Source organism: Lytechinus variegatus, chromosome 7, assembly GCF_018143015.1.
Source record: "Lytechinus variegatus isolate NC3 chromosome 7, Lvar_3.0, whole genome shotgun sequence".
In the NCBI taxonomy this organism is placed as follows: Eukaryota; Metazoa; Echinodermata; class Echinoidea; order Temnopleuroida; family Toxopneustidae; genus Lytechinus; species Lytechinus variegatus.
This window is the reverse complement of record NC_054746.1, coordinates 12,371,871-12,398,532: the sequence shown is the minus strand read 5'-3', so window position 1 is coordinate 12,398,532 and position 26,662 is coordinate 12,371,871. Positions and strand designations below refer to the sequence as shown.

Below are 26,662 nucleotides of genomic sequence, written 5' to 3'. Positions count from 1 at the left end.
CCTATTTACCATTGTCACAAAAAAGTGAGATATTTTTCTGTTTTCAATCATGGAATGCACGAATATCATATTTTTTATGTACATTGAACTTTAAAATATTAAAAAATATTAAGAACACAGTGTTTCTAGCCTTACAATCATAGCAACTATCTTTTGAAACAAGACCGACAAACGGTATATGAATGAAGTTTTCTACATATTACGTTCAAGTTGCTAATGTTTACCTTTGAGTCATTGGACTATAAGAATTACCTTGGAAGTGCAGGTGTATTCAAGAATGTTAATCCTATTGAGCAATTTATTGCTCTTCAGCTGATTAATATTGAACTGCTGGGAGTGGAAGTCAAGTTGAGTGGGATGGTATGTGGATAAGCTTGGAATCAGGGGCTTATCAAGCAGAGCAAACTGTTGGAAATCAATTTAATGTTTGTTCTGTCCACTATTCTGCCTATGGATATGTGGATGGAATAAATACCACTTCAAATCAAATGTCAAATAATTCTGCCTATATTGTACCAAGCTTGAAAAATTATGTAGGCTGAGGTCATTTATGCGAGCCTAAAGAGAGATGAATGTGATTTTTCATGAAAAAAAAGGTATTCACTTCATTATTTAAAAGTGGAGAAAAATATCTGCTTATTTCCAATGGGATCTTACATTCAAGGGCATGTATAAAGGGGCTTCTCTGTTCAATTGCTCAATATTTTCAGATGGAACATAGTTTTTTTCCCCTCTTAAATTACAAGCCTTCTAAAATGCAAAATTTCAATTTTCTATAGTATTCTAAACTTCTAATTATTTGTTCTTTGATAAGGCAACATAAGTTTTAACTTAAACTTAACGGCAGCAAGACAATAAAGCTCAATGATCGCATGGTAAACAGTTGCAAACCACTTTGGTCAGGAGATTTTCTTCTAAAATTAGATTTTGCTTTGATTTTCATGATTTCTTGTGAATTCGGTTATTCAATTTTCTGGCCCTGATAGCTCTGTGAAGTTTATGTTCTAACTGAATTTCATGAAATTTTACCATATTGGTACAACAGTCACTCAGGTTTTTAATCTCTTTAAGTACTACTCCCACTCAAAATCCAGGAGTGGCCAGGAAGGAGATTTAGCATAGATAGAACTTGGAAGTAACAGATATATTTGCTTCTTGGGACGATAACATGCGATAAGCAGACAAAGAATTAAATAAATATTTTGCTATTTGGCAGACGTCTCTATCTTTGTAAATATCACCAGGCCGATAAAACTACTGGTGGACTCTGTTAGATAAACAGAGAAGTTCTTTGTTAATTAGCTATAAAATTTTATGAAGTTTTATTTTTGTCATGATACCTGACCCCTACTCACAGTAGTACCATATGAATGTAGGCCAAATGTGCGCAGAGTGCTCCTTAGAGATTTACCTCAAAGTAACTGGTGCAACGTGTGACAAAACCGAAATAGTTTAGGAAAAATTACCTCCTCCAGAAACAATTATTTTAAACAATTATACCCTATTCGAATAAACTCTTTCAATGCTCCCTCTTTAAATTCAGTGTTGGTTATATTATGGCCAATATGGACAATTCTCTTGCATCTTTTAATGCTTTTCACATGGGGAAAGAAGAGGAATGGAGGGGAGGGGCTTGTTGGTTCTGTGTGATGTAGTTAGAGGGATCAGCCATCAGCAAAAATTCTTTGTTATTGCAGAAACTTTCTGAAAAAATCACACCTCAGCTATAAAATCAACTACAAATTACTAGTATATCACACTGGATTCCTTATTTATTGATTTGAACACTTTCTGATCATGGAAAAAAAATGATGATACACAAAGGAAAATCTTATTTCTATTCACCAAACAGTTTGTCCAGAGTATCTTTACAGTTTTATCGCTTTCCACAGGAAGAAAATTTATGTTGAGGAGATTTTACGACCCATCTGGTGAATGATAAATATTCACTTGTCAGGTAGCAGTCAGAGCTGGTTCAATAGCAAGTATTTTGGGAAAAATAATATTTGTCCTGTAATCAAAAAAATTACTGTGTATTTGGCCAGGAGAGGATAATATCTTGTTGAACTTTGGTCAATAGAGGACACCTTGACTGAAAAAAAAGAAGAGAGCAGTTTTAGGGATAGAAGGATTGGGGTAGGCCTTTATGAATTAAAACTTCTGCTGTCAATGGTCAGAAACTTTTAAATTAAAATATTTCGAAGGAAAATTTGATTAATGTAATCCCATGTGGAACCTTTCCATCTGGGAACAATATAGTGGTGATAGATTTACAAAGGAATATGGGAAAATTATACAGGACATCCAAATTTTCTGTAAAAGGATGTTCTGTTTCTTCCTATTGGAACATGATATGTTTTGCATTTTGTCGCTTTTATAATTTTGTGCTTATATTTAGAACTGAATAATAGATTTACAAAATAAGCCTCTTTAGTTTACATAGAAAATCAAATTGTTCATGAAGTGTTCATAATATCTTCCTGTCAAGAGCCAATGTCAAACATGAAATAAATCTGTGGTAATAACATTTTTATTTTTGTGAAAGCAGAAAATTTAAGAAACTTTTAGATATCGGACAAAGGATAAGAAAAGTATGGATGACTGTCTTAAGAGCCATACGAAATCTCTATAAATCTCAAATTGGCAATTCTGTTGATACGTCATGACAGATGGGAGGGACAACTCTCCAATTTGTCATGTACATAATTATCACAAATTTGTGGTTTTCTCCCAAGTGATTTTTCCCATTATAAGGCAGTTATCAAAATATAATGCAGACAACATATCATACCTCTGTATAAATACAAAATAATTTTCTGAATTTAAACTTTGGAGAAAGAGAATTTTTTTTTTTGGGGGGTGGAGGGGGTGTTTCATGTTTAGAGCGTATATAGCGGAATACTATTATTATGTGATAATGTACTAGTACATCTAAGAAACATCTAAGAAACATCTATTATTATGAATGTGCTAAACTTCACTGAATGTTTGCTAATGACTGCATGGAGACATGAAGGCTGATCAAAGGAGACATTATGTGCCGTGAACCATGCACTCTCCTACACTTTATTATCATGGAGGAACATGTAAATATTTTCATGTCAATATCTTATACCCCTTTCATAAACCAAATTATGCGGCTAATAGCAGCATAATTTGGTCGTAAAATCGAAGGAGGACCAGAGTTATCCGCATTATTTTGATGCTGCTATTATCCGCATAATAGCAGCATCGGGACCAGATTTTGAGTTTATGAACGCATTTCGAAAGTAATGCGGATAATTGCCATGGAGTGGAGGTGTGTGTTCGGTTGCCATGACGATTATCCTCCTTTTTCAGGATGGGCGCTCGTAAAAATATTGCAGATTATTTTTGGTAGAATTTATGAACGCAATTTTTGTCTCACCTGCGAAGCAAAGTGAGACTATAGGCGCCGCTTTTCCGACGGCGACGGCGGCGGCGTCAACATCAAATCTTAACCTGAGGTTAAGTTTTTGAAATGACGTCATAACTTAGAAAGTATATGGACCTAGTTAATAAAACTTGGCCATAAGGTTAATCAAGTATTACTGAACATCCTATTAGAGTTTCATGACCAAGGTCAAAGGTCATTTAGGGTCAATGAACTTAGACCATGTTGGAGGAATCAACATCGAAATCTTAACCTGAGGTAAAGTTTTTGAAATGTCATCATAACTTAGAAAATATATGGACCTAGTTCATGAAACTTGGACATAAGGTTAATCAAGTATCACTGAACATCCTGCATGAGTTTCACGTCACATGACCAAGGTCAAAGGTCATTTAGGGTCAATGAACTTTGGCCAAATTGGGGATATCTGTTGAATTCCCATCATAACTTTGAAAGTTTATGGATCTGATTCATGAAACTTGGACATAATAGTAATCAAGCATCACTGAAAATTTTGTGCAAGTTTCATGTCTCATGATTAAGGTCAAAGGTCATTTAGGGTCAATGAACTTTGGCCGAATCGGGGTATCTGTTGAATTACCATCATAACTTTGAAAGTTTATTGGTCTAGTTCATTAAACTTGGACATTAGAGTAATCAAGTATCACTGAACATCCTGTGCGCGTTTCAGGTCACATGACCAAGGTCGAAGGTCAATGAACTTTGGCCGAATTGGGTGTATCTGTTGAATTACCATCATAACTTTGAAAGTTTATGGATCTGATTCATGAAACTTGTACATAAGAGTAATCAAGTATCACTGAACATCCTGTTCGAGTTTCAGGTCACATGATCAAGGTCAAAGGTCATGTAAGGTCAATGAACTTGACCATGGCCATGTTGGGTTTTTTGTTGAATAACCATCATATCTCTGGAAGTTTTTGGTCTAGTTCATTAAAAAGGGAAATAAGAGTAACCATGTATCACTGAACATCTTGTGCGAGTTAGAGTAGTATTCAAAGTGAGCACTGCTGCTATATTGAACCGCGTGATGCAGGTGAGACGGCCAGAGGCATTCCACTTGTTATTGAATTATCCACATTACTCTTAGGCGGCTAATTGGAGGATAGGTTTATGAAAGGGGTATTAGTCTGCCATTCTTACTCATAATGGGATTAGAGAAAAGGCCCCACATACTAAACCATGTGCTGTTACAGGATCAATGAATTGTAGCCTTTTCACCTCATGCCAGATATTCAAATTCCAAGTACATGGATGGGACACCAATTAGAATCAAGAAATTAAAGGAATTGCAAAAGAGAATTCTCAATTATTTATTAGTGGAAGCATCATGGTGTAGTGGTTCTGACTCTTGCATGGTAATCAAATGGTTGTGTGTTTGAATCACATCACAGCCTAGCGTCGTTTTGGAAGGCATCAATCCCCTTTTTGCCAATTTCCACCCAGAGATGCAAATGGGTACCTGGTAGGATGCGAAAGCATATGTGTAATATGCCTAGTGATTGAGCTTTGAAACTCTTGTTGGTTAGCTTCCCCAGGGAGTAGAGAAAGTGCATACATTGTATGCAGGATTAGGTGACAGGGGTAATAATGTATTTGTTGATTAGTTTCTCCAGTGATGATTGCTCTGGTGCAAAATTTAAACATAAAACCTAAGCCCCAATACCAAATAGACCCTGACCCTACATTATTCTGAAACATATTATGTCGTGTCACTGATAGGAAGCCCATTATCTCATTGTATCTTTTCATATCTAAAGGCCTCTATAGACATGCTATGACTCTCTGATAATCATGATTATTTTAGGATTTGTTTAATGTGAAGTTTCACACATTTTGATATATTTATTCTTGGGAGTTTAAAGAATGATAGACAAATTGGTTCAATTATTAAAAGATATTTTTATAATGATGATGAATATCCAGGATACAGGTAATGAGACTTTCCAAGAATGAAGTCTTCGGGACTTTCCCTTTCAGTCGAATTTGATTGATATTCCTAATGAAAGTTCATTGTTATTCACTTTTTTTTGTGGTGACTTGTATTAAAAGATGTGATTGTGGAAGCAGAGAAATTTAAGGTTTAGTGTACATTTTCCTGATGAAATATTTGAAAGAATGCAATATTATTCAATGTAATCGTCATGTAACCCATTAACAATTTTGTCTAGTTTCTAGTTGGACTTTGTCCATTTCATGATCCATGTGGTCTTATCGACTAGATGATCTGCTAATGAACCAAATTTTCATTTAATAATAATAATATACAGTTCTTGTATAGCGCATATCACATTATGAATAATGTCTCTAAGCGCTTCAAAGCTCCCCGGCTGTAGCTCGGCAGCTGTAATTACTCAGATCACAGCACACACGCATTTCAAAGAGTAAATTCCTGTCAGGTACCCATTCACCTCACCTGGGTTGAGTGCAGCACAATGTGGATGAATTATTTGCTGAAGGAAACTACGCCATGGCTGGGATTTGAACCCACGACCCTCTGTTTCAAAGTCCGGAAACTAATCCACTGGGCCACAACGCTCCACAAAAGTATAGAATAATAAGTATATAGAGTGGAAGTAAGACCAACAGGGTATAAGACTAAATGAGAATTAGACCTAGTTGGTAACATTAGACCAAATGTATTATAGACCAAATGGTAATTAGACCAAACGGGTTGAGCGTACGTGGTATTGGACAATCTAAGAAGCAGAATCGAGTGAACGTAGATTTCCACGAATACCAAGTTTGACCAATGAAGCAGTTAGACCACTGCACCTCCAAGTCCTCCAGTTAACTGTCTAAGCAGATTAAAAAATCCATTTAAGCCAGGATTTAAGTGAATGGTAAGGAAACCAGTACAGAAGCTCTAGCTGAGATGAACTCTATTTATACATAAGTGGTTCATTGAGTTACACCTGGTGGGATATAATTGATTTTGCAGGAAGTGCTAATGCCAAAACATTGCATTGGATTAGAAGCTTAAATGTTGTATTGTCTTGATTGTTTAACTTGTTAGAAACCCATCCTGCAAGTCTGTATAATCAATTGCTTTCTGCATTGCTCCACTCGATGACAGTGACGTAATTTTGAAAGGCTGAAATTTTGGACATGTTCAAACATCCCAACCCCCACCCTAAAGTAAAAAAGGTGGCATATATTTATTAATTAGTAAATTTGATTTCAATGTGCCATTTTCTTCTTTATGTTAAAGAAAATCTGATGTATAAATCTTATGTTGAATGAATGCAATGATTAAATGATTTAATTTTATAATTTTGTAGGTCTGAGGTCCCCTATCCTCCCCCACCATGATCTCAGTTTCTAATGTTGTTTCATGTAAAAGGTGTAGAAGTTATATGTGTATTTCATGACACATGTTTTTCATCTACAGCAAAAGCTAAATTTCTTGTACATTAAGGGTGCGTTTATTCGACATTTTTTTACCCTAGAATCATGATTAGAATCATGATTCAAATCATGATTCTGCAGAATCACGATTGCGTTTAGTCGAAAGTGGAAATAAACGTCTTTCAAATCACAAACATGAAACACGGAAAAAGGGGCGTTTTGAAAGACGTTTCTGTAGAATCACGAACGAAAAAGGTCGTATGAACGATATCGTGATTTGAATCATGATTCTATGACGTCATTGTGTCGTGCTTCTTCCGGGTTCGACTCAAAGGCGCGCGCTGTGTTTCGTGCAGGTTAATTTTCGTGGAGCAGTATTGCCAGTGTAGTACCGGTATATGCCAATTGTCACGTGCATTTAGGAATTATCATTCTGTGTATTGTACCCCCGGGGTTGTACTGTAGCATCATTTGTATATTTCATTGTTTTCATCAATCTTGTCTTCAAGTTCCAAAGGCAACTATACTTCCTGTGTCAAACTGCGCACTGTGATGCGCACTGGATCGGCCCGAATTCAGGGAGAAACAGCGTTAGAAAGATGGTCGTATAAACGCTGATTCTGTCGGATCGTGATTCATGTTGCTGTTTTGAATCATGATTCAAATCGTGATTCAAAGATTCTGGGTTGAGGTCGCATAAACGCAGCCTTAGATCACTTACAGCACTTAACAAATTATGATAAGGGTAATACATGAAGGGTCTTGACATTGTGCTATTCAGGCTTTTATCTTTCATTCATTTGTTGTCCATTTTTGCAGAAATTTCCCTTATATGCTCAAAAGATATCCTTCAATGTAAAAGAAAAATGCCTGTATAATTTAGGGGTGTTGGGTTCTTCAATTAATTTCATTATTAACAGATAAATTAAATCTATGTGTAAATGACCATTGTTACCCTTTAAGTGTTTGTTTGGAGTTGAGGGACAAAGGCTGTTCTTCCCACAAGCCCTCTGTCCATGTGCATCAACCATCGGTATGTAATGATATCTGACATCTATTGATAGATGTGTGGTAATGCTACCTTAACATACCATATCACTGTGGAGATGCGAAGTTATGGTTCACACTGTTCAAATGCTCAGTGTGGAGGTTATTACACGCTGTGGACACCTCAACAATGGGATTATCCACAGTGTGTTCAGATAGTGTGCGATAAGAAGATGTAATTTATAATGATAAATGCTCAAACCACAGTGTGGGAAGATTCACAGTGTTGAAATGCTAAAATTTAACAGTGTGAAGATAACTTCACACTGAATACAAAGAGTGTGAGTGTTAAGAGTGTGTTCATATAGTGATTGGCAACTCAGCGGTGTGGGTTTACACAGTGTGTTCACATAGTGGATGATGTCAAGATGTTTACAGGACGGAAATGATTTCACACTGTGCATGGACACCTGGATAGTGCAAGTGTAGGCCTACACAGTGTGTTTACATGGAAAATCATGTGATAATGTGATGCACACTGTTATATTCTCAAATTTAACAATGTGAATATAATTTCATACTGGACACATCTACAGTGCGAGTGTGAATAGTGTGTTCATATGATGGATTTTGTGAAGGGGTGATTCACACTGTTAAAATGCTCAAATTTAATAGAATTTAATAGGATATATGTTCATGCTGTGATATGTTCACACTGTGGACACTACAACATTGTGAGTGTTCAAAGTGTGTTCATATAGTGTACAATGAAAACATGGGATTGATACTGTTAAAATGTTCAAATTTGATAGAGGATAAATGTTCACATTGTGGATACCATGATTATGCGAGTGTTCGCTGTGTGTTCACTTATTGGACTATGTGAAGGTGTGATTTACATCAGTAAACTTCTTGAATCTAACAGTGTGGTGATGATTTCACATTGTGGACATCTCTACAGTTTGAGTGGAGGGTGTGTTCACATAGTGCACAATGTGATTCACAATGTTAAAATGCTCACATTTAACACACGGTGAAAGTGATATTACATTTTTTCACCCTGTATCCACAATTTAGACATACTTTTCTCTTTCCTGCAGGGATACATGATTTACTTTTCTATAAGAACAAAAAAAAAAAGCTAATTTCTGAAATAAAGCAGGTATTATCAATGGCACCGTATCCATATTTTCCTCAATTTCAGCTTAAATTATTGTATAGCATTGATATAAAAAGTGATAGCATAAATGATAAAATAAACTGTCTCAACTGCCTATGAATCAAAATGAAGCATACAGAAGATTAGTTTGCAGGTTGAAGAGAGCAAACAAATATAGGTCAAATTTATTCTTTACAAAGTCCAGTGCAAACTACCTCCTGTATAATAGGCCATACCTGTTTCAAAATTAGATTGAAGTTTGTACATGACTGTGGCATATTGATTGATGATTGACAATAATTATATCAAATGTGTCTCAGACCTCTTTTACCCTTTTTCAAAGAAAATGGCCGTAGGTGCATATAAAACGTTAGTGGTAAATATATCCTCTGCATTGTCAAATCGTTGTAATGGGTAGTATTAAAATGATAAATGGCCACACCTTCAAACCTGATTGAAAAAATGGAATCTTATTCTTGTTTAGGAATTTTTATCTCTTATTTCACTTTCCTTTCAAATTAGTTGCTGACTTGCTGAGAGCATTGATGTTAATATTTGATATGGTTTTGTATTCCAATCCTAACAATTTTCTTGGTAAATTGGTGGCTATTACACTAGAATTACTACACACCTGCAGGAACAGGGGGGGGGGTGTGGTGTTTCATAAAGTTGGTTGTAAGTGAAGAGCAACTTTAAGAACGACTGGTGATCCTTTCTTACGTGCTAAACTATCTTTAATGAACATTTGGTGTATACAATTTACCACAAGAAAGGTTCACCAGTCGTTCTTAAAGTCGCTTTATGAAGCATGCATCAGGACATATTTAATACCATCCCCGTCATGGCTCCTCCTCAAATGGTTTATTTCCAATTCGTCCAATTGCCCACTTGTCTACTACCATTTTGTCTACCATCATTTCGTCCATTCACCACAAGATCTACTACCATTTTGTCTACCATCATTTCGTCCACTCACCACATGGTCTACTTTCATTTAGTCTAATGCCATTCCATCTAATAACCAGTTGGTCTAGTGGCCATTTAGTCCATATACCATTTGGTCTAATTGGACTAAGTGTTTAATTGTGCAGAATGAATGAAAAATAAATGGATATTAGACCAACTGGTTATGACACGAAATGGTGATAGATGAAATGGTGATTAGACGAAGTGATGATTGGACCAAATGGTTAATGGACCAAATGGTTGTTAGACAAAATGTTGATGGATGGAATGGCATTCGACTAAATGAAAGTAGACCATGTGGTGAGTGGACGAGTTGGCAGTAGAAGAATTGGCAATTTACCCCTCAAATAGCTTGGCTTGGATGCGGATCACAATGAAGTGGACTCGGCAATAAAGTTTGTATACATGAATTCAGAAATAGTCCACATTATTTTTTTACAAGTTCAGCAAGGGAATGGTGCGGAGGGAAGGCCTGAACAAGTTCTTGTAATGTAACAGTTACTATGGTGATTGAGTTTGTCTTAGTACCCCTTTGATTTTGTTGTGGCTGTTGAAATCAGGTCAAGTGAGAGTGGGATAATCTACTTGAAATGTTATAGTAAAGTCACACCAGACAAACCAATTCCAGGTCAACCAAAATTATTACATTATTTCCAAGTGACATGCCATAGTTCAGTTTGGTGTCAGCTTCATTGGTGTGACTGTAACTTTATCCTATTCAGTGTGATGTTGTTTGAGAAGGATGGTGACAGTACAATTGATGATGGATTTGTTGTGTTGGACGTTGGTCTATGAACAACCTTGACTTGTGTGAGAAATCCTGATAGAAGTTAAACCTTCAAGTTTATCCCCAGTTCCAAAATTCAAAAATTCTTGTACACCTTTTTTGCAGCTGAATGATACAAATACAGATGAAAATTTGTTTGACCAATTCATCATGGATGGATGAGGAACAAGTGAAATCAACATTTCCATTGTATCTGTTTGTCTTAGAATACTTGTTTGAGCTATACATGAAGAATAATATTTTGTATTCATGAGGCACTCATTCAATTTCCTATTCAAATAATACTATATATACACCACAGTTTTAGCTCTTAAAGGTGCATTTAAGGAATTAATCCTGCTGGGTACCCATTCACCTCACCTGGGTTGAGTGTAGCACAATGTGGGTCATTTTCTTGCTGAATGAATGATACATTGCTGTGTACTGGAACCCACAACTCTCTAGGGCCGTCTGCACCGGCCCTGGTTTTCAAATTAGCATGCTATTTCTGATCCGGCAAATTATCCCAATCTGAATAATGTCGAGATTATTTATAATGGAAACGCAATTATCGCACAAGCTGGCAGGATTAATCTCGAGATTGCAATCCCAAGTCAACTTGGGATTATTTGCAAAATAGCACGCTATTTTATGAATTATCCTGCTAATTCGCAGGAGCAGACGAACTCGGGATGATTTATTCACGGCGTCACCATAATGCATCGATGCTTGGCTCGAGCAAGAATCACTCTTCTTGCGATGGTGGAGACAGGATTTCTTGAATCTCAAAATTAATCGTGAAGAGGGCCAATCAGGCTAAAATCTCGAGATTGAGCAAACTCGAGCTGGTGCAGCACCACCTTCTGTTTCAAAGGCATGAGTCAGAACCACTCAACCAAAATGCTTCATGTCAAAGAATGTCACAAAAAACAAATGAATTTTACATTAAACTTATAAAGCAGAAAGGCTGAACAAAATCAGCAAAAGAGAAATTGTTAGAATTTATTGGAATCTTTTGACATTGGTCCTATTGATTGGGGAAGGTTTATAGACCACTCATTGATAAAGTCTTGTTAGCTTTCTGACTGACAGTACAATGGCATGCATCAGCTAGTGGGCAATCAAGTGATGTGAACTGCAAGAGAAATCAACCATTACAAAGGAAAAAAGTGAAAATACCTGTAATGATCTAGGTTTCTTTTAATTCCATTTATGATGGTATTGTAATCTGAAGTTGACCTACAACCATTAGATTTGTGCATTACAGTTAAATGTAGATCTTTCCAGAATGGCTTAAAAATCTCATAATATCTAAAGTCGATTTTTAATCATTAATTGAATACCCTATGTGTTAAAGAGCTGGATTGAACTAGAAAATGTTAACAAGAAAAACACTCACACGTTTCCATACTTACAAAATTATTACTTTTGATTTGATGATTTTCTTTTTTGTTTTCCTCCTTGTCTTCTACTTTTACATCATTTTGTATATATTTCTAGCAGATAGCAAATGTTTAAATATGAATGTATTTAGGTAAATGACATCATTGACTTCAGCTGTTCTGGCCCATTTTGCGATTTAAATTCTGGAAATATCAATAGTTTATTCATTTATGTATACATTCATTTATTGATATTTTACTGTTACATATTGATTTTTTACAAGAGCTGCCCATTGAGCAGAAGTTGGTCTTTCACAGGGCGATGGAATCCGACCCCGACCGTCATATGCCACGCCGGTCCTTGCAATCAATTTTTTTCTTAATGCAACTTAATAAGTGACAAATTAATCATACTACCTGTCCAATAAAAAAATAGATAAATCAAGCAATGATTTGACTTCCCAAACCTTGTCATCATCAAGGCAATCAGTGGATCTAGAATTCAATCCAAGATGTTTTGTTTTGTTATTCCAGACCAGGGCTATGTGTCGGTCCCCAGAGGAACTACAGGTCGTGTCAGATCCAGGACTGTCCTGAGGGAGCGATTGACTTCAGGCTTGAACAGTGTGCTTCCTTCAATGATATCCTCTACGAAGGTAGACTCTACAAATGGGTGCCGTACGAAGGAGGTAAGTTCTTTAGTTCTTGGAACAGCTTGCTTCCTTGATGATTCTTGATGAAAGTAAACTGTTCAAGTGGGTGTCTTTTGAAGGAGGTTAGTTCTTTAGTTCTGTGATCAGGGTGCTTCCTTCAGCAGTGTCCTCTACAAAGGTAGATTGTTCAAGTGGAGGCCATATGAAGCAGCTTATTTCCTTAGTTCTTGATCAGTGTGCTTCTTTCAATGGTGTCATCTGTGAAGGAAGACTGTTCAAGTGGTTGTCTTTCGAAGAGGTATGTTCTATAGTTCTTTGAACAGTAGGCTGCTTTCAATGATGTCCTCCATGAAGGTAGATTCTGCAAACGGGTGCCATACTAAGAAGGTAAGTTTGTCAGTTCTTTAAACAGTGTGCTTCTTTCAATGATTTCCTGTATGAAGGAAGGCTGTCCAAGTGGGTGCCTCAAGAACGAGGTAAGTTCTTAGTTCTTCCTTCAACGATATCCTCTATGAAGGTAGATTCTACAAATGGATGCCATTTGAAAGAGGTAGATTCTACAGTTCTTTTCGGGGGGGGGGGGGGGGATTCCATCATTAGGAGATGGACACTTATATCCATACAAACACTCTCAAAATCGATAATCATCATTCTTGTACCTCATAGTCCTACCCAGAGTAGCATATTTCATATTTTCCTCACCCTAAATAATGCCTCAAATATTTTTTTCTATGATAGTGTGCCCTTTTCAGGAATCCAGGGATGAAAGTAGACTGTATTTCCCTGATTCGGCAATGTTTATACCTAGTTTACTGTATGCACAAACATCACCCAGCCATGAAAAACCTCGACTTCTGTCTCAGTCCCCATCTCCCCCCCCCATGATAAATACTTGCATAACCCATAGACATCAAAGTATCATCTCTTAACCTATCTTCATTTTTTAAAACAACATTCATTATTCAACCGGTTGAGATTAGTCATGTCATCGCAGGAAGCAACCTTCAAATTCCCCCAATTAGTAGTCAATCGCCTGGAATTCCTGCAACGCTAATGATCATGTTTAAAAAGATCCTGTTCACCAACCCCCATCGGACAAAATTAACTCCTTGAATACTTGGAAGTGGTTCATTGCTATAAGACTCTAATTGTGAACTGGAGTGCCCTCTCCTCATGCTGACTTGTCAGAACTCTATTTACCTTGGCAAATTATGTACTTCCATTCTTCTGTCCTTCTGGACTATATGTTTTGTTAATGTACTTAAAGGTTGAATGTGTTTATCAATGTATTCTTTATATTCAAACTTTGGAGCAATATAATTATACGTTCATACATATTACAGGTGGTGCACCACTTTTCAACTTTTTATCATCCAAACATTTGGAATATTAGTTAAAATAGATTTAGAGCACTATGAGAGGAGATGGGCCTATAGATGTAGAACAATTAGTCATTTTGTCAACATCTGCTTTGAGTTTTTTTGTGTGTTGAATATAAAAATAATCTTTAATGCTATATTAGTGGAAATGAGTCATCCTGACTTGTACTACATAAATACATTCACTTTCTGGAACATTGGACTTCCTTTCATGTGTGTCAATCATCTTTACAATATCTCCAATCTTTCTTGTTTGAATCAGTAAATGCTCTGCATCTGTGTTCTTTCCCAATTTATTATCCATATTTTCTAGATTTACTTGAAGACTAAAGTATTTGTCATTCCTTTTGTTTGTTTTTCCTATCCACCCATTGCTCGATACACCTGTTCACTATATTGACATTGTCTATGCACCATTGGTGATTACTAGCTGTGAATTAATCATGATTGTTGGTTACTCCATGGATGGAAACTTTTTCCCAAATAATGTTGATACATGAGCAGTTAAGTGGTAAGTCATGCTGAATCGTTGCATTGTTTTCCATTCATATCAGAATAAACATTTAATTCATGTAGGACAGAAAATTGGAGCCTGTCACTTATAGATTGTTGTGTTCTGTGAGAAAATTGTGGTGATTTTGCTGGCCTGGGACCCCCACAGCCTTGATGAAAATCTAGGGTCTTTACTTTGGGCAATCCTACAGTATTTCAGACTTACTGTGAATATATTAGCCAGGACTTTTTTTTATACAAATTTTCTTCCAAGTACTCATACAGAGAAAAATTAAATTTCTTCCTTTTTCTTGAGAAAGGGAAGAGGGGAAGAGCTCAAACATTCTTACAAACATGATGAATACATTTACCCATGTTGGAGGTCAAAATATAAATCATACATTGTTGATTTTAATATTGGATCTTATAGCCATTGTTAACCCATGTTCAATAAGCAGCAAATAAGTATGGCTGTTTTTTTCGTTCTAAAGTACCAGTACCAGTAAATGAAGCTTACTTCATTCTCTTCACAGGCCTATATTGGTTAATACAAACTTATATGATTTTTCAATCATGGCTCTCACTTTGCAAAATCTTTTGTTATTCATATTTTATTGATATTTTGAGGGACGTGAATATTAAAAGAAAAGGCCTGTATTGGTTAATAAAAATATGGTTTTTCAATGATGGCTCTCACTTTGCAAAATCATTTGTTATTCATATCTTATTGATATTTTGAGGGAAATGAATATTAAAAGAAAAGGATTAAACTTTCATTTTCCTTAAGGGTGCATGGGCAAGTCTTGAGTACTGAGGATGATATAAGAAAAACAGACCAGGGAGATTTATCATTTTGAGTTTATGGTGCTTTAGTTGGTGTCCAGGAAATATTTAATTTCTTGTGGGGAATCCAACCTATTTCCACCTCATCCTACCCGGAAATCAAAAGTGTCCGAATGATCCGGCCAAAGGCCCTGTAGCTTTTTTGTATTTGTCGAGCATCATAGAGACTCAATTTTGCTGATATTGAATATTAATATCTGTCTTAATGAAGTGATAAATGTCTTGCTTAGCAGATAAAATGATAAAATTTTACTTCAATTTTTACTAATAAAGGTTAAAAACATTAAGTTTGATACTAAAAAAGGAAAGTATCTTTTGGATTGGGGTATACCTGTAGTTTCTTTCTTATGTTTGACACTTATTGAATACCATATAGGTAGGATATTTCTGGATGTGAATTTCAAAAATTCATTTATTTTGTTTAAAAAAACAAAGAATCGGTCGGTCAAGGGCCTATATATTGAAATAGACACTAAGTGCAGTTATGAAAACAATAAAAAACACTGCCAAAATGCAGTGGAAACATGCCATTTGATGAACTTTCATTGACTTTATTTTGTATCCGTTCCCACATTTCTTGAATTCTCATAGTCTGTCTATGAACAAGATTCCTTTGAAGTTTCCAGAGAGTGAGAGAGAGAGAGAGAAAGATAGAGGGGGGGGGGGGGTGGAAAATAGAGAGAAGGGGTAGGAAGAGGGGAGGGGGTGCCCTTGTATCAGGAAAAGAGAGTGAGAGAAAAAAAAGTAGAATATGGTATCCTCTTGAATACTACAAATATCAATTTGTATATCTTTAATAGTGATAAATACACAAAAGAAGAAATCCAAACTATTACCCCCCCCCTGAAAATAATGAGGAAGCCCTTCCATTGTATTTTAGACTAGACATTAATGTTTACTTTAAAGAGCTTCATTATTTCCGAAACAGCAATTAAAAAGATTATGAATGTGAGCAATAGTGACAAAATGAAGTTGTTTGAGGAAATCTTATACCCCTTTCATAAACCCCATTAAAATGAATTAGGCGGCTAATAGCAGCATAATTTGGTCGTAAAATTGGAGGAGGACAAGAGTTATCCGCATTACTCTGATGCTGCTATTATCCGCATAATAGCAGCATCGGGACAAGATTTTGAGTTTATGAACGCATTTCCAAATAATGCGGATAATTGCCATGGTGCGGTCACAAGGTCACCCTTTTCCAACACAACCGCATCGGAGGGGGCGTGTCCAGTTGTCATGGCGATTATCCGCCTTTTTCAGGACGGGCGCTCGTAAAAATAATGCAGCTTATTTTCAGAGTTTATGAACGCAATTTTTATTGAATTATCCGCATTACTCTTAGGCGGCTAATTGGAGGATAGGTTTATGAAAAGGGTATTATTGGAACAGGAAGGAGAATAGTGAGGTTCCCCCAGAAATGTATTTCATGATGAGTATCAGAAGACAACTGTGTAGATCCATTTCTAGAAAAATATCAATGTTTCTATATTCATGATTTGTATTCAATTAATTTCTGAAGGGAGGATATGTAAGGGATTTTGTTCCTTGATTCACTCTTGATGGAAGATGTTGATTAATGGAGGTTTTTATATGTTCTTTCACATGAATCGCCAAATTCTTTTAATTTTTTTATTCCTCTAGATTACAGTTTTTTTCATTTCCAAAAATTTATCCAGTTGAACACTGTCTGGGTTGATTTTCTAATTGCGTATTGAATATGTCAATCATAATTTGGGGGATCTAATATATCTAATGTTTTGAGTAATAATAGACAAACAAATAATAGGTCCATGATGTTAATTAATGCTTCCAATCTGTGACTCTTTGGATTGGGAATTTAACCCATGTGTTTCAAATTATATCCATTAAGTTTTAAGACACTGCTTTGATTTTGATGGTTTTTTTTATTGCCAAAAATTGTTCTCTGAAAAGGATTATTTTAAGGGGCATTGTAATTTCTTGCTTGATATATCTTTGGCTGCGTTTATGCGACCTCGACCCAGAATCATGATTTGAATCACCATTTGAATCATGATTCAAAACAGCAGCATGAATCACGATCCGACAGAATCAGCGTTTATACGACCATCTTTCTAACGCTGTTTCTCCCTGAATTCGGGCCGATCCAGTGCGCATCACAGTGCGCAGTTTGACCCAGGAAGTATAGGTCAACATTTTCGCACGTGTTTCTAACTTCACGTCGGCTGCTAGATTTTTGCTGCCGCCGGAGCTAACGCGCGATCGTTTGTGCAAGTGCAACGCTTACTCGGCTTCCAAAAAAATCTTTTACTTCCAGAATTCCGTGTATTGGACCTCGTATTGTTTTTGATCGGGAACGGGGTCATCATCCTCCCTCCCACCTCCCGATCGATTTTTCTTGTCTATGATGGTCCTGTACTGGGCACGAATTCTGTTAATTTTGTCTCGACAGGCGGTGCCACATCTCCGTTGAAATCCCTCCCTCGCAAGCGCCGCTGAAAGGGATCGTCTTATTTCTGTGAATCCCGGTAAGGGATGCTTGTGCTTCAGGCTGAGCCCAAAGCACAAGCAGAGCCCTGAGTTCATCGTTGACCAGTCCAATTTGTGCCTTTGGAACTTGAAGAAATGATGGATGAAAACAATGAAATATACAAATGACGCTACAGAACAACCGCGGGGGTACAATACACAGAATGATAATTCCTAAATGCTGGCAATACTGCTACACGAAAATTAACCTGCACGAAACACAGCGCGCGCCTTTGAGTCGAACCCGGAAGAAGCACGACACAATGACGTCATAGAATCATGATTCAAATCACGATATCGTTCATACGACCTTTTTCGTTCGTGATTCTACAGAAACGTCTTTCCAAACGCCCCTTTTTTCGTGTTTCATGTTTGTGATTCTAATCATGATTATATTCAATTTCGACTAAACGCAATCGTGATTCTGCAGAATCGTGATTTGAATCATGATTCTAATCATGATTCTAGGGTAAAAAAGTGTCGAATAAACGCACCCTGAGAAAAAGTGATCTTTTATCTTACTCATCATCAAGCAATTCAGCCCTCTAGGATGAGCCAGAGTTTAGAATCCCCACTTCCATCAGCCCAAGTGGGGCAATTCGTATATTGAGCATGGACTGTGACTGAGGACCATAAATGTGTTTTGGGGCCTCTTTGTTTCTCAGCATAAGATTAACTAAAATGAAATGTCTCAAATTTAATACAAAATACTGAAAGCCAAGTGCATTTCACCAGTACATTGGTGAATAAACCTAATTCAAGAAAACCAGAGAAAATCTTTCTCAAAATTGTATGCTAATTGCATCTTTATTATTTATATATCTTGGGTTAGTTATAATAGAGACAGTTTGTCATATGAGAAATGGCAAAATTAATTTGGAAACCCAGGCTGATGATGACAATGCACCTAGTAGTTTCAAATAAATACTTTATCTCCAACCCCACAAAGCTTCATCCGGGGACCAGGGCATTTGTATTAGCAATAGGATAAATTATTATTGGAATACAATTTTCCAGTCCTTCACATATTGAGATAAACCTGACATCCTACACAAGCATACCCCTCCCTCCCCAAAAAATCCATTTGTTATGGAAAATAAATTTGGCCTGTTTAATCTTTGATATATATTTGGATGAAATTTGGGCCTTTGTCAGTCATAAAAGCAACTGAAGCTAAAGTAAATTAATTCTGTTGTTGTCATTGATTTGTAATTTTAGAGCTCATATATTTTGTTCACCTTGTGGTATGTATTTCTTTTAGAAATAAGTGATAATTTTCAAATTGTTGGATATGATATGATAAAAGAGTTGATATGGTTCTCTAGTTGAATATAGAATCCTCTTTTTTTCGCCAAACTTTCTTTAGAACGATACAATTTTTTTCTCTTTATGTCACACCGATCCAAAAACCTAATTCCATCCTCCCATTTCACAGACAAAGTGTATGAGCTACCCTCATCCATGTAATTCGGTTAACCAAATATGAAATCTTTGGTCATATAGATTACAAAAATATATTGGACAAAAACACCCATTAAACCTGTTGTGATGGTGGAATTAACTTATTGTGTTGACCTTTTGTTGTGGCAGACTAAATCTTTTAAAATAAACTTTTGAAGATAATTTCATTCAGGATTGCTTGTTAGTGGGGTATTTTGCCAGATCTTAGATCAACTAGATGGTCAAGTTTGTGGTCATGGATAGGTCATGGTCAATATCCTGGGGTAGTGGGCAGTGCTGCGCCGGCGTATTGTATTCAGTGTGATATACGTAACCAACTATCATGAAATTATGAAAAGTTGACCAATCTGTCTATTTCTACTATTCTATATGGTCAAAGTCATAATTTATAGGGCAGATTTTGTCATTTGACGTGGTTAATATAAAGCATTCATTGCAGCAAAAAATAAACACAATTCATCACTTTCTTGAAATAACTTTGGTCATTTTGTTTTGCTCTGTTGGTCAGTAGATGTCAAACCATGAATCACTGGATGGACACTCTGGCATATTTTTGTCCATCTATGGACTGACCAGTTCAATTCCCTCAAGCATTTTAAAGAAATATTTTCATATTTTGATACCACATCGGCACGTTCTACTTAGACCCGAGGAAATGACAATATTAGGGTTATAGTGTGTTAGTCACATCTCCACATTTTCCAAATTATTGTGCTTGAAAAAAAATCTTATCACAGTTTACCTACCAGGTAGGCCTAATGTTCTAGACTGCAAAGCTATATATTTCTTCCGGATTAAGGTAGAAGATGATGAAGTTTTCTACTTTAAACAAACAGTGAACTGTGATACATGTATATAGTTTGTTTAAAGGATAGAAACCTACAAACTGACATGTAGTTGCCTGGTTTCTCATCTGATTTTAATAAAGATCTTTTGGTCTTTACAAGAGCTTTTTCATCATAACTGTTTCTTCGTAACCCTCATAATTAATGAAAATAATGATAATGACGATGATGATAATAGTAATATAGGCATCTATATAGTGCTATCTATCTAGAAATTATTCCGAGTCGCATTGTTATTATTATCATGACCCTGGCCTTAGCTCGAGCTGCCTTCAGATAATATGGTATTGAAATATTTTCAGATGCTCTGTTACTTGTGGTTAATAGATTTATTACATTCAGTATTAAAATTAAAAAATACAACTAAAGAAATAAATATACTTCAGCAGATATTAAATTATAATTTTTCTTGATGGTTATTTATTTCTTTTGAAGATCAGCAATATGACACAAAGTTTGTGCTCACAAATATTCATGGTGCTCCAATTGCAATCTTTGTGACCATCAAGATAAAATTGTTAACAATAGAAATTGGACCAATTTGTGTGTTTTGTGTGATTTTTGTTGAGATTAATCTATTTGATTTTGGAAATTCTGTTTATATCGTTAAAATGCAATATGATATCATAATTGTTACCCTAAATATTTAGCCATCTGTTTGAAAATATTTGATTGATAAGACTGAGCATAAACATGTTTATGAGTTTTCTCAATTATATGACTGAGTATGAAATATTGTGGAGTCCTTTAACCCATTAATTAGCAGTAACGGTGACTGATTTTATGACATGAGGTACAAGCCAAATGATTGCATACCAATATTCCTATAAAAAGTGTAGATAATAGGAAAAATTGCCAAGCCCTTTTTTATTAACCATAAACTTTTGTTACAAGATTGAATTTAACATGTTAAATTCAGGTTTTGGGGGGACATTGAGAGTCAAAGGGAAACAAACATTGTTCATTTATATATATATTTGTTTTGCATTCATTTATTCAGATCTTGCTTTACATCTTAACATACATTTTCTAATATTTTGTCCTGAAACACGAACAAAATACTTGATAAAGATGGAAATATGTTTGTTCAATGCTACCTTCAATAACTGCCTTTGTAATTTTAACAAAACCAGTTTCTTGCTATACCATGTCATTGCATAGGGAATCTCAATTGTAAATGACAACCATCATATCCTTGATAGTTTATTGAAGGGCTTATTATAATAATTACAGTCCTTCTTGATGAACTTTAACAAATGAGTGAAGATAAGATTGATTTAAGGACAAATATATATATTAGAGAACTATTGCGCTCATATTTCTTCTTGAATTTTGGTGCTGAGAATTCGAGTAGGGCAATAGTGATGATCATAAAGAACATGATGTTATTTTCATGTTCACAAGTGCATTTTCTCTATGACTGTTTGATCACATTTTGTTTAATTCACTGTGTACATACAACTTAGCTTCAAATCTGTCTTATAAAGTCGGCAAGAACTGTTTTATTACTGTATATTTCAAAGTGCATATGCTTTGAAACTGTTTGAAGTGCACGTCCGTTACATAGAATTGCGCAGTCTCCAAGTTACCATTCTGTCTGCCCTGCAGAGAGTCTTGGAATAGGGAAAACATTGAACATACAGATTATCGCAATGCAATATCAACCTCTCGGGGTCTGATACCCTTAAATAAACTCCCTAGAGGGGTGAATTTAAATCCATCTATACAAGCTTCCATCACAGTGCTGGAAAGCATTGCCATTTTCAGAGTCTTTCATAGTTTAGAACAGTACTTTAACCTTCACATCTTATTTCTCTAAGTCAGACCACTGCACTTTGAGCAGATAATGAAGGTAACATTCCGTATTCGGAATTCCCCAAAGATCATAACGGTGTGAAATCTTTAATGAAATAGCATAAAGAGCAAAAAGATGTCAGGGTACAACATTGCGCATGAGGCAACATTTCTAAAATGGATTGAAAAAAAATATACTTTTAAAAATTTGCTTCTGTATAAGAATAAAATAAGATCCTACACCAAAGATTCCACTCGAACTATAGCCTAAGTAAACAATTATTTTGTTTTCTCTTTTAAAGGGCTAATAGTAAATTACTGATTGGGCAAGAATTCAAATATGCTATTGAATCTGGAGTACAGATCAAGAGGTTTCCCTGCGAAACAGGGTGGGCGGATCGCTGGCAGATTCAATCTGAGAACGGAGGAAGTCAGAAGACAATTGCAAAGCGGTGTAGATCGCACCCGTTCTGAATCCAGTCAGCAAACGAACATCTTCCTTTCCTCTAAGAAGATATTGCAAAAGCGTGCAATCCTTGAAATAATCTATGCATTTCAACTTGCGAACGCCATTTTCCTCAAGTGATATGGAAAGCGAACTCATAAAAAGTCATGAGCTTGTCACATTCAAGCCTTATTGCTTATTGGTCGATTTTCGTAGACAGATATAAATATTCATATCAAAGCTTCAAGAAAATTCACTTTTCGTATTCATGAGCGGCGCAAGGCACTGAGAATTGCCCGTGCATGATCAGTAATTTGCCCACAAGCCCAGCACAAATCAGTTGGCTAGGCTGGGCTAGATGTTGATACAGATACTGTGTAAACAATTCTTTCAATATTATGAATCTCTTGTTAAAGTTACTGGCTTTAAACTCACTATTTTCATCAAACACTGAAGTTTTTTTCATTTTGAACTGTTGCTTGCTTAAAAGGATGGTCCATGAAATCATAAATGTTTGATTTTTTCATACATGTGTAAATGATGTGTCTCAATGATGATACAATAAGCTGTAGCAATAAATAACTAATGCACTTAATCAGTTGTCAATCCAATTGTTTTAGTTCTTGGTAGAGAGTAGAAAAATTTTGAATAAAACTTATTTCATAATAAAATACAAAAGAACGAGTGGGGATATGACATCATCAGCCCACCTCATGAATATTCATAAAGACATGCCTAGATCTGTTTCACCGGAATAATGCAAATCTTTCGCATTCAATAACTTCATTATTTGTCACCTGATTTTGATCAAATTTTCAGCATTTTGCTCTGTAAATATTTACTCTTATTATTAATATATAAATGTCTCCAACTTGGACCATCCCTTTAAATGATTTCATGGTAAACATCATGTGCATGTGGTTTGTTGTTTGGCAACAGTAAGTGTGGATGTTGATGGCACATGGAGGTTGCACTTTGGTACTAGTCTGCTGTGCAAACCCTTCACTCGAGTAAAGGGTCTGAATTGCAGCCTAAAGCCTAAAGGGTCTGAATTGCAGCCTACTCATGCATTGTGTAAGTGTGAAGACACGCTTGTTGATCAAAGTTTCAATCAGGGTCTGTGCCTGCAGACTACTTTGGTACTCTATCTGAAGGTGCAGTCATATCAACAACAAAAAACCTGACTCCAGACCAACGAAAACTGACCAATACTACCAATGACACCCAATGGATCGGTTTGGAGTTGGAGTTGTTGGTATGACTGTAGAATGAAGCTTTTTAAAGGATCGTGACCCAGATCTACCCTAGGATCTGAGTGAATGATGGATTGTTTTAATCCTCTTATTATATACCTTCAAGATTAACCCCTTTTTCTGTTTGCAAAATTGTACAAACTGTGTGAGGTCTAGCATTCCCTTGTCATGTAGTTGTGTTGCGTATTACCCCCTCTTCCTCAGACTGACATTCTGATAACAATATATTTCTTTCTATTTGTTTGCAAAAAGTGTTAGAGTCAGAGACACACACTCTTGATCACATCCTCAGTTCGAACTTTAATGTCCTAAACATCTAAACTTTACAAAGCACATCATAGTCATTATTATTCCTCTTCTCTCACACTGTCATTTTTTCCTCATCTTGAAATCGTCATCTATTATAAATCTTTTGACATTTGTAAATATGTTTCTAAGTCATATACCCATGTTAATTCATTGATAATCTGATATATTAGTGAGTTTGTACATGATGATGTATGATCATCATGACAAATTTATTGCAATCATCACAACAAATACCTTCAATTGTATGCCAAGATTGTTTATCATTGAAGTTTTCATATTAGAAATAGTTCTAAAAGTTTATGGAGTCCAAGGATTTATTTAATATCACAGATTGCCCAGGGTCAGGTGCTTTAAATTTTGTATTTTATGAAGACTTTGAATATTTCATAGATGACAATACAAACATGCCCCCTCGTATTCCCCATTGAATAGATTCACCTCTCCCATGCCTCATTAGTTACTTAATGTACGTCAAATGAGCTGATAATATCATTGTCCTCAAAAATATGATCGATTGGATGCTTTGTGAATTTCATGTTTTGATGGTGTTATTGCCGAAGTTATGCAGGTCCTTGTCATAAAGAATCACGCAGTACATGTAGTGCTATCACAGCTACAGTCCATCACTTAAAGGGATGTATGACATGTGACAAGTGATGAATTGTTTTATCGGGTACCGATTAAATGTCGGAAATTTGTTATCAGAGAATTAAAACGTCAGACGAGAATTGAAGATACATATAAAGAAAATATCATAATCTTTGCAAAGTGTTTTGATCAAAAACTTTTCATATTTTTCTCATTTTTGCAGATTTCTCATCAGTCACCTTTAAAAAAATCATATCTAACCTGTTAGGAGACTAATCTGTAGTTCATATTATATCCATATATAAACTGGTATTACTGCAACATAAAAAGAAACATTGTTTTTAAGAGGAGCAATAGCCATATGATGTATTAAAAATTTCAAAACAACCAAAGCAATTTGCAGGCAAACCATGCATTATTGAGTCAATTCATATGTTTTGATGATTATGCAAGGATATAACAAAATCTTGTATTCAACTCACAGCTCCTGGTATCACTGTCAACTCTAAACACTTAATGATGATCATTTGTTTTCAGTAATTACAAATACAATATGACAACTACTAAGGCCTTGGTCAATGTCAGCTCTCAATAAAAAGTAAATGCAATGATTAGAAAGCAATCTGTAAATTTTGTTCACTCTTGTTTCACTTTAAGTACGGTACTTTTTATACTCCTGAAATTTTGGGACTAGTTTGGTACATTTTGAATTGGATTCTGGAATCAAGATGAATCAGTACATAGTTTTGAAAAAAAAGAGTTTTCACCATATATGCAATGTTTCAAGATGCATGTAATGAATATAAAATCAATTATTAATTTGAAATATGAATTTGAAGCTATTGAAATGAAATACAAATGATAGTCATGTAATGATTATCTCAATAGCTTCTCATGTAGGAATCTTTTTGAAATGTCAACCTTTTAAAACCTTGTAGTCTTTGCTAATTCCAACATACTGTTATATGCTTTTCACATTGTATTTCCGTAACCCCATACTATCCTTAACCCCCGACTATCCTTAACCCCATGCTATCTTTTTTGGATTCACACTGTCTTTCTTAACCCCACACTATCTGCTTAGCTGGGGTTAACGCCTTAACCCCGGACTATCCCACAGCTCATGAATATTGATGATTTTACCATACAGAGCATGATTAACATGCAAATTCGACTTCTGTGATTGGCTATTGCTTAGCCCCACTTTTCCTTAGCCCAGTTTCGTTTCACACTGCATCTCATAGCACCGCAATAAGCCGGCTAACCCTGCTTTTTTGCAGGGCCAGATAGTACCGTACTTCTTACCGTGCTAGCCCACTTTGCTAAAACATAGTGTAAAAACGAAGTGGGCTAAGCTTAACCCTGGGAAATTGGTGGGGCTAAGACCCACCAATTTCCCGGGGTTAAGGAAAAAAAAAAGTGCAATGTGAAAAGCATATTAGAAACTGCCCTGTAATCATTGCTTTACATCCTCTTTGATCACATTCAATAAACAGTTTAAAATACTTAAGTCCTTGTCTCCTAAACCGAACTGCTTTTGAGCAATTGCCTTTAATACATTAAACATGACATTGGAATTTCACTTGTTTGTTATGAAGTTATGAGTTATGGTAAATTTACCAGAGCATGTAATGAGGAGCGTGTAATTCTGTTTGCTTGTTTGCCGAAAGTCTTTCCTTTGATGTTTAGTGATTTCCTCACTGTTGCCGAATCATTTTTATTCTTTGCCCTTTTTGTGATTCATTGGTACAGATATATTGAATATTTTTTTCGTGATCAACTAATGACTTTTGCTCACCATTGTTTGATTATATCATATTTTGCATGCAGAAATGAAAAAAAAATATTCCCTTAAACTTTCCACAAGCCAGAGCCACCAATCCAAGCTTATTTTAAAATTATTTAAAAAAAAGACCTATATAGAGTTAAATTTTTGTGCAACTTTCAAAGCAGTAAATTCAAGGAATAGATTAATTTTACCTAAAGAGAAAAAAAGAGGACTTTGTTTACTTAAAAGCGTTCTGCTAAAAGTTATCTAGGTCTAAAAG

At 35.6% G+C, this 26,662-nt stretch overlaps 1 protein-coding gene across 1 annotated transcript in view; it reads left to right on the top strand.

Moving 5' to 3' along the window:
- The window catches only part of LOC121418461 (papilin-like), a 167,206-nt gene that overhangs the window by 37,868 nt on the left and 102,676 nt on the right, over window positions 1-26,662 (top strand). The window contains 1 exon segment of the mRNA XM_041612350.1: window positions 12,576-12,730. Coding sequence (XP_041468284.1) covers window positions 12,576-12,730 — 155 coding nt within the window.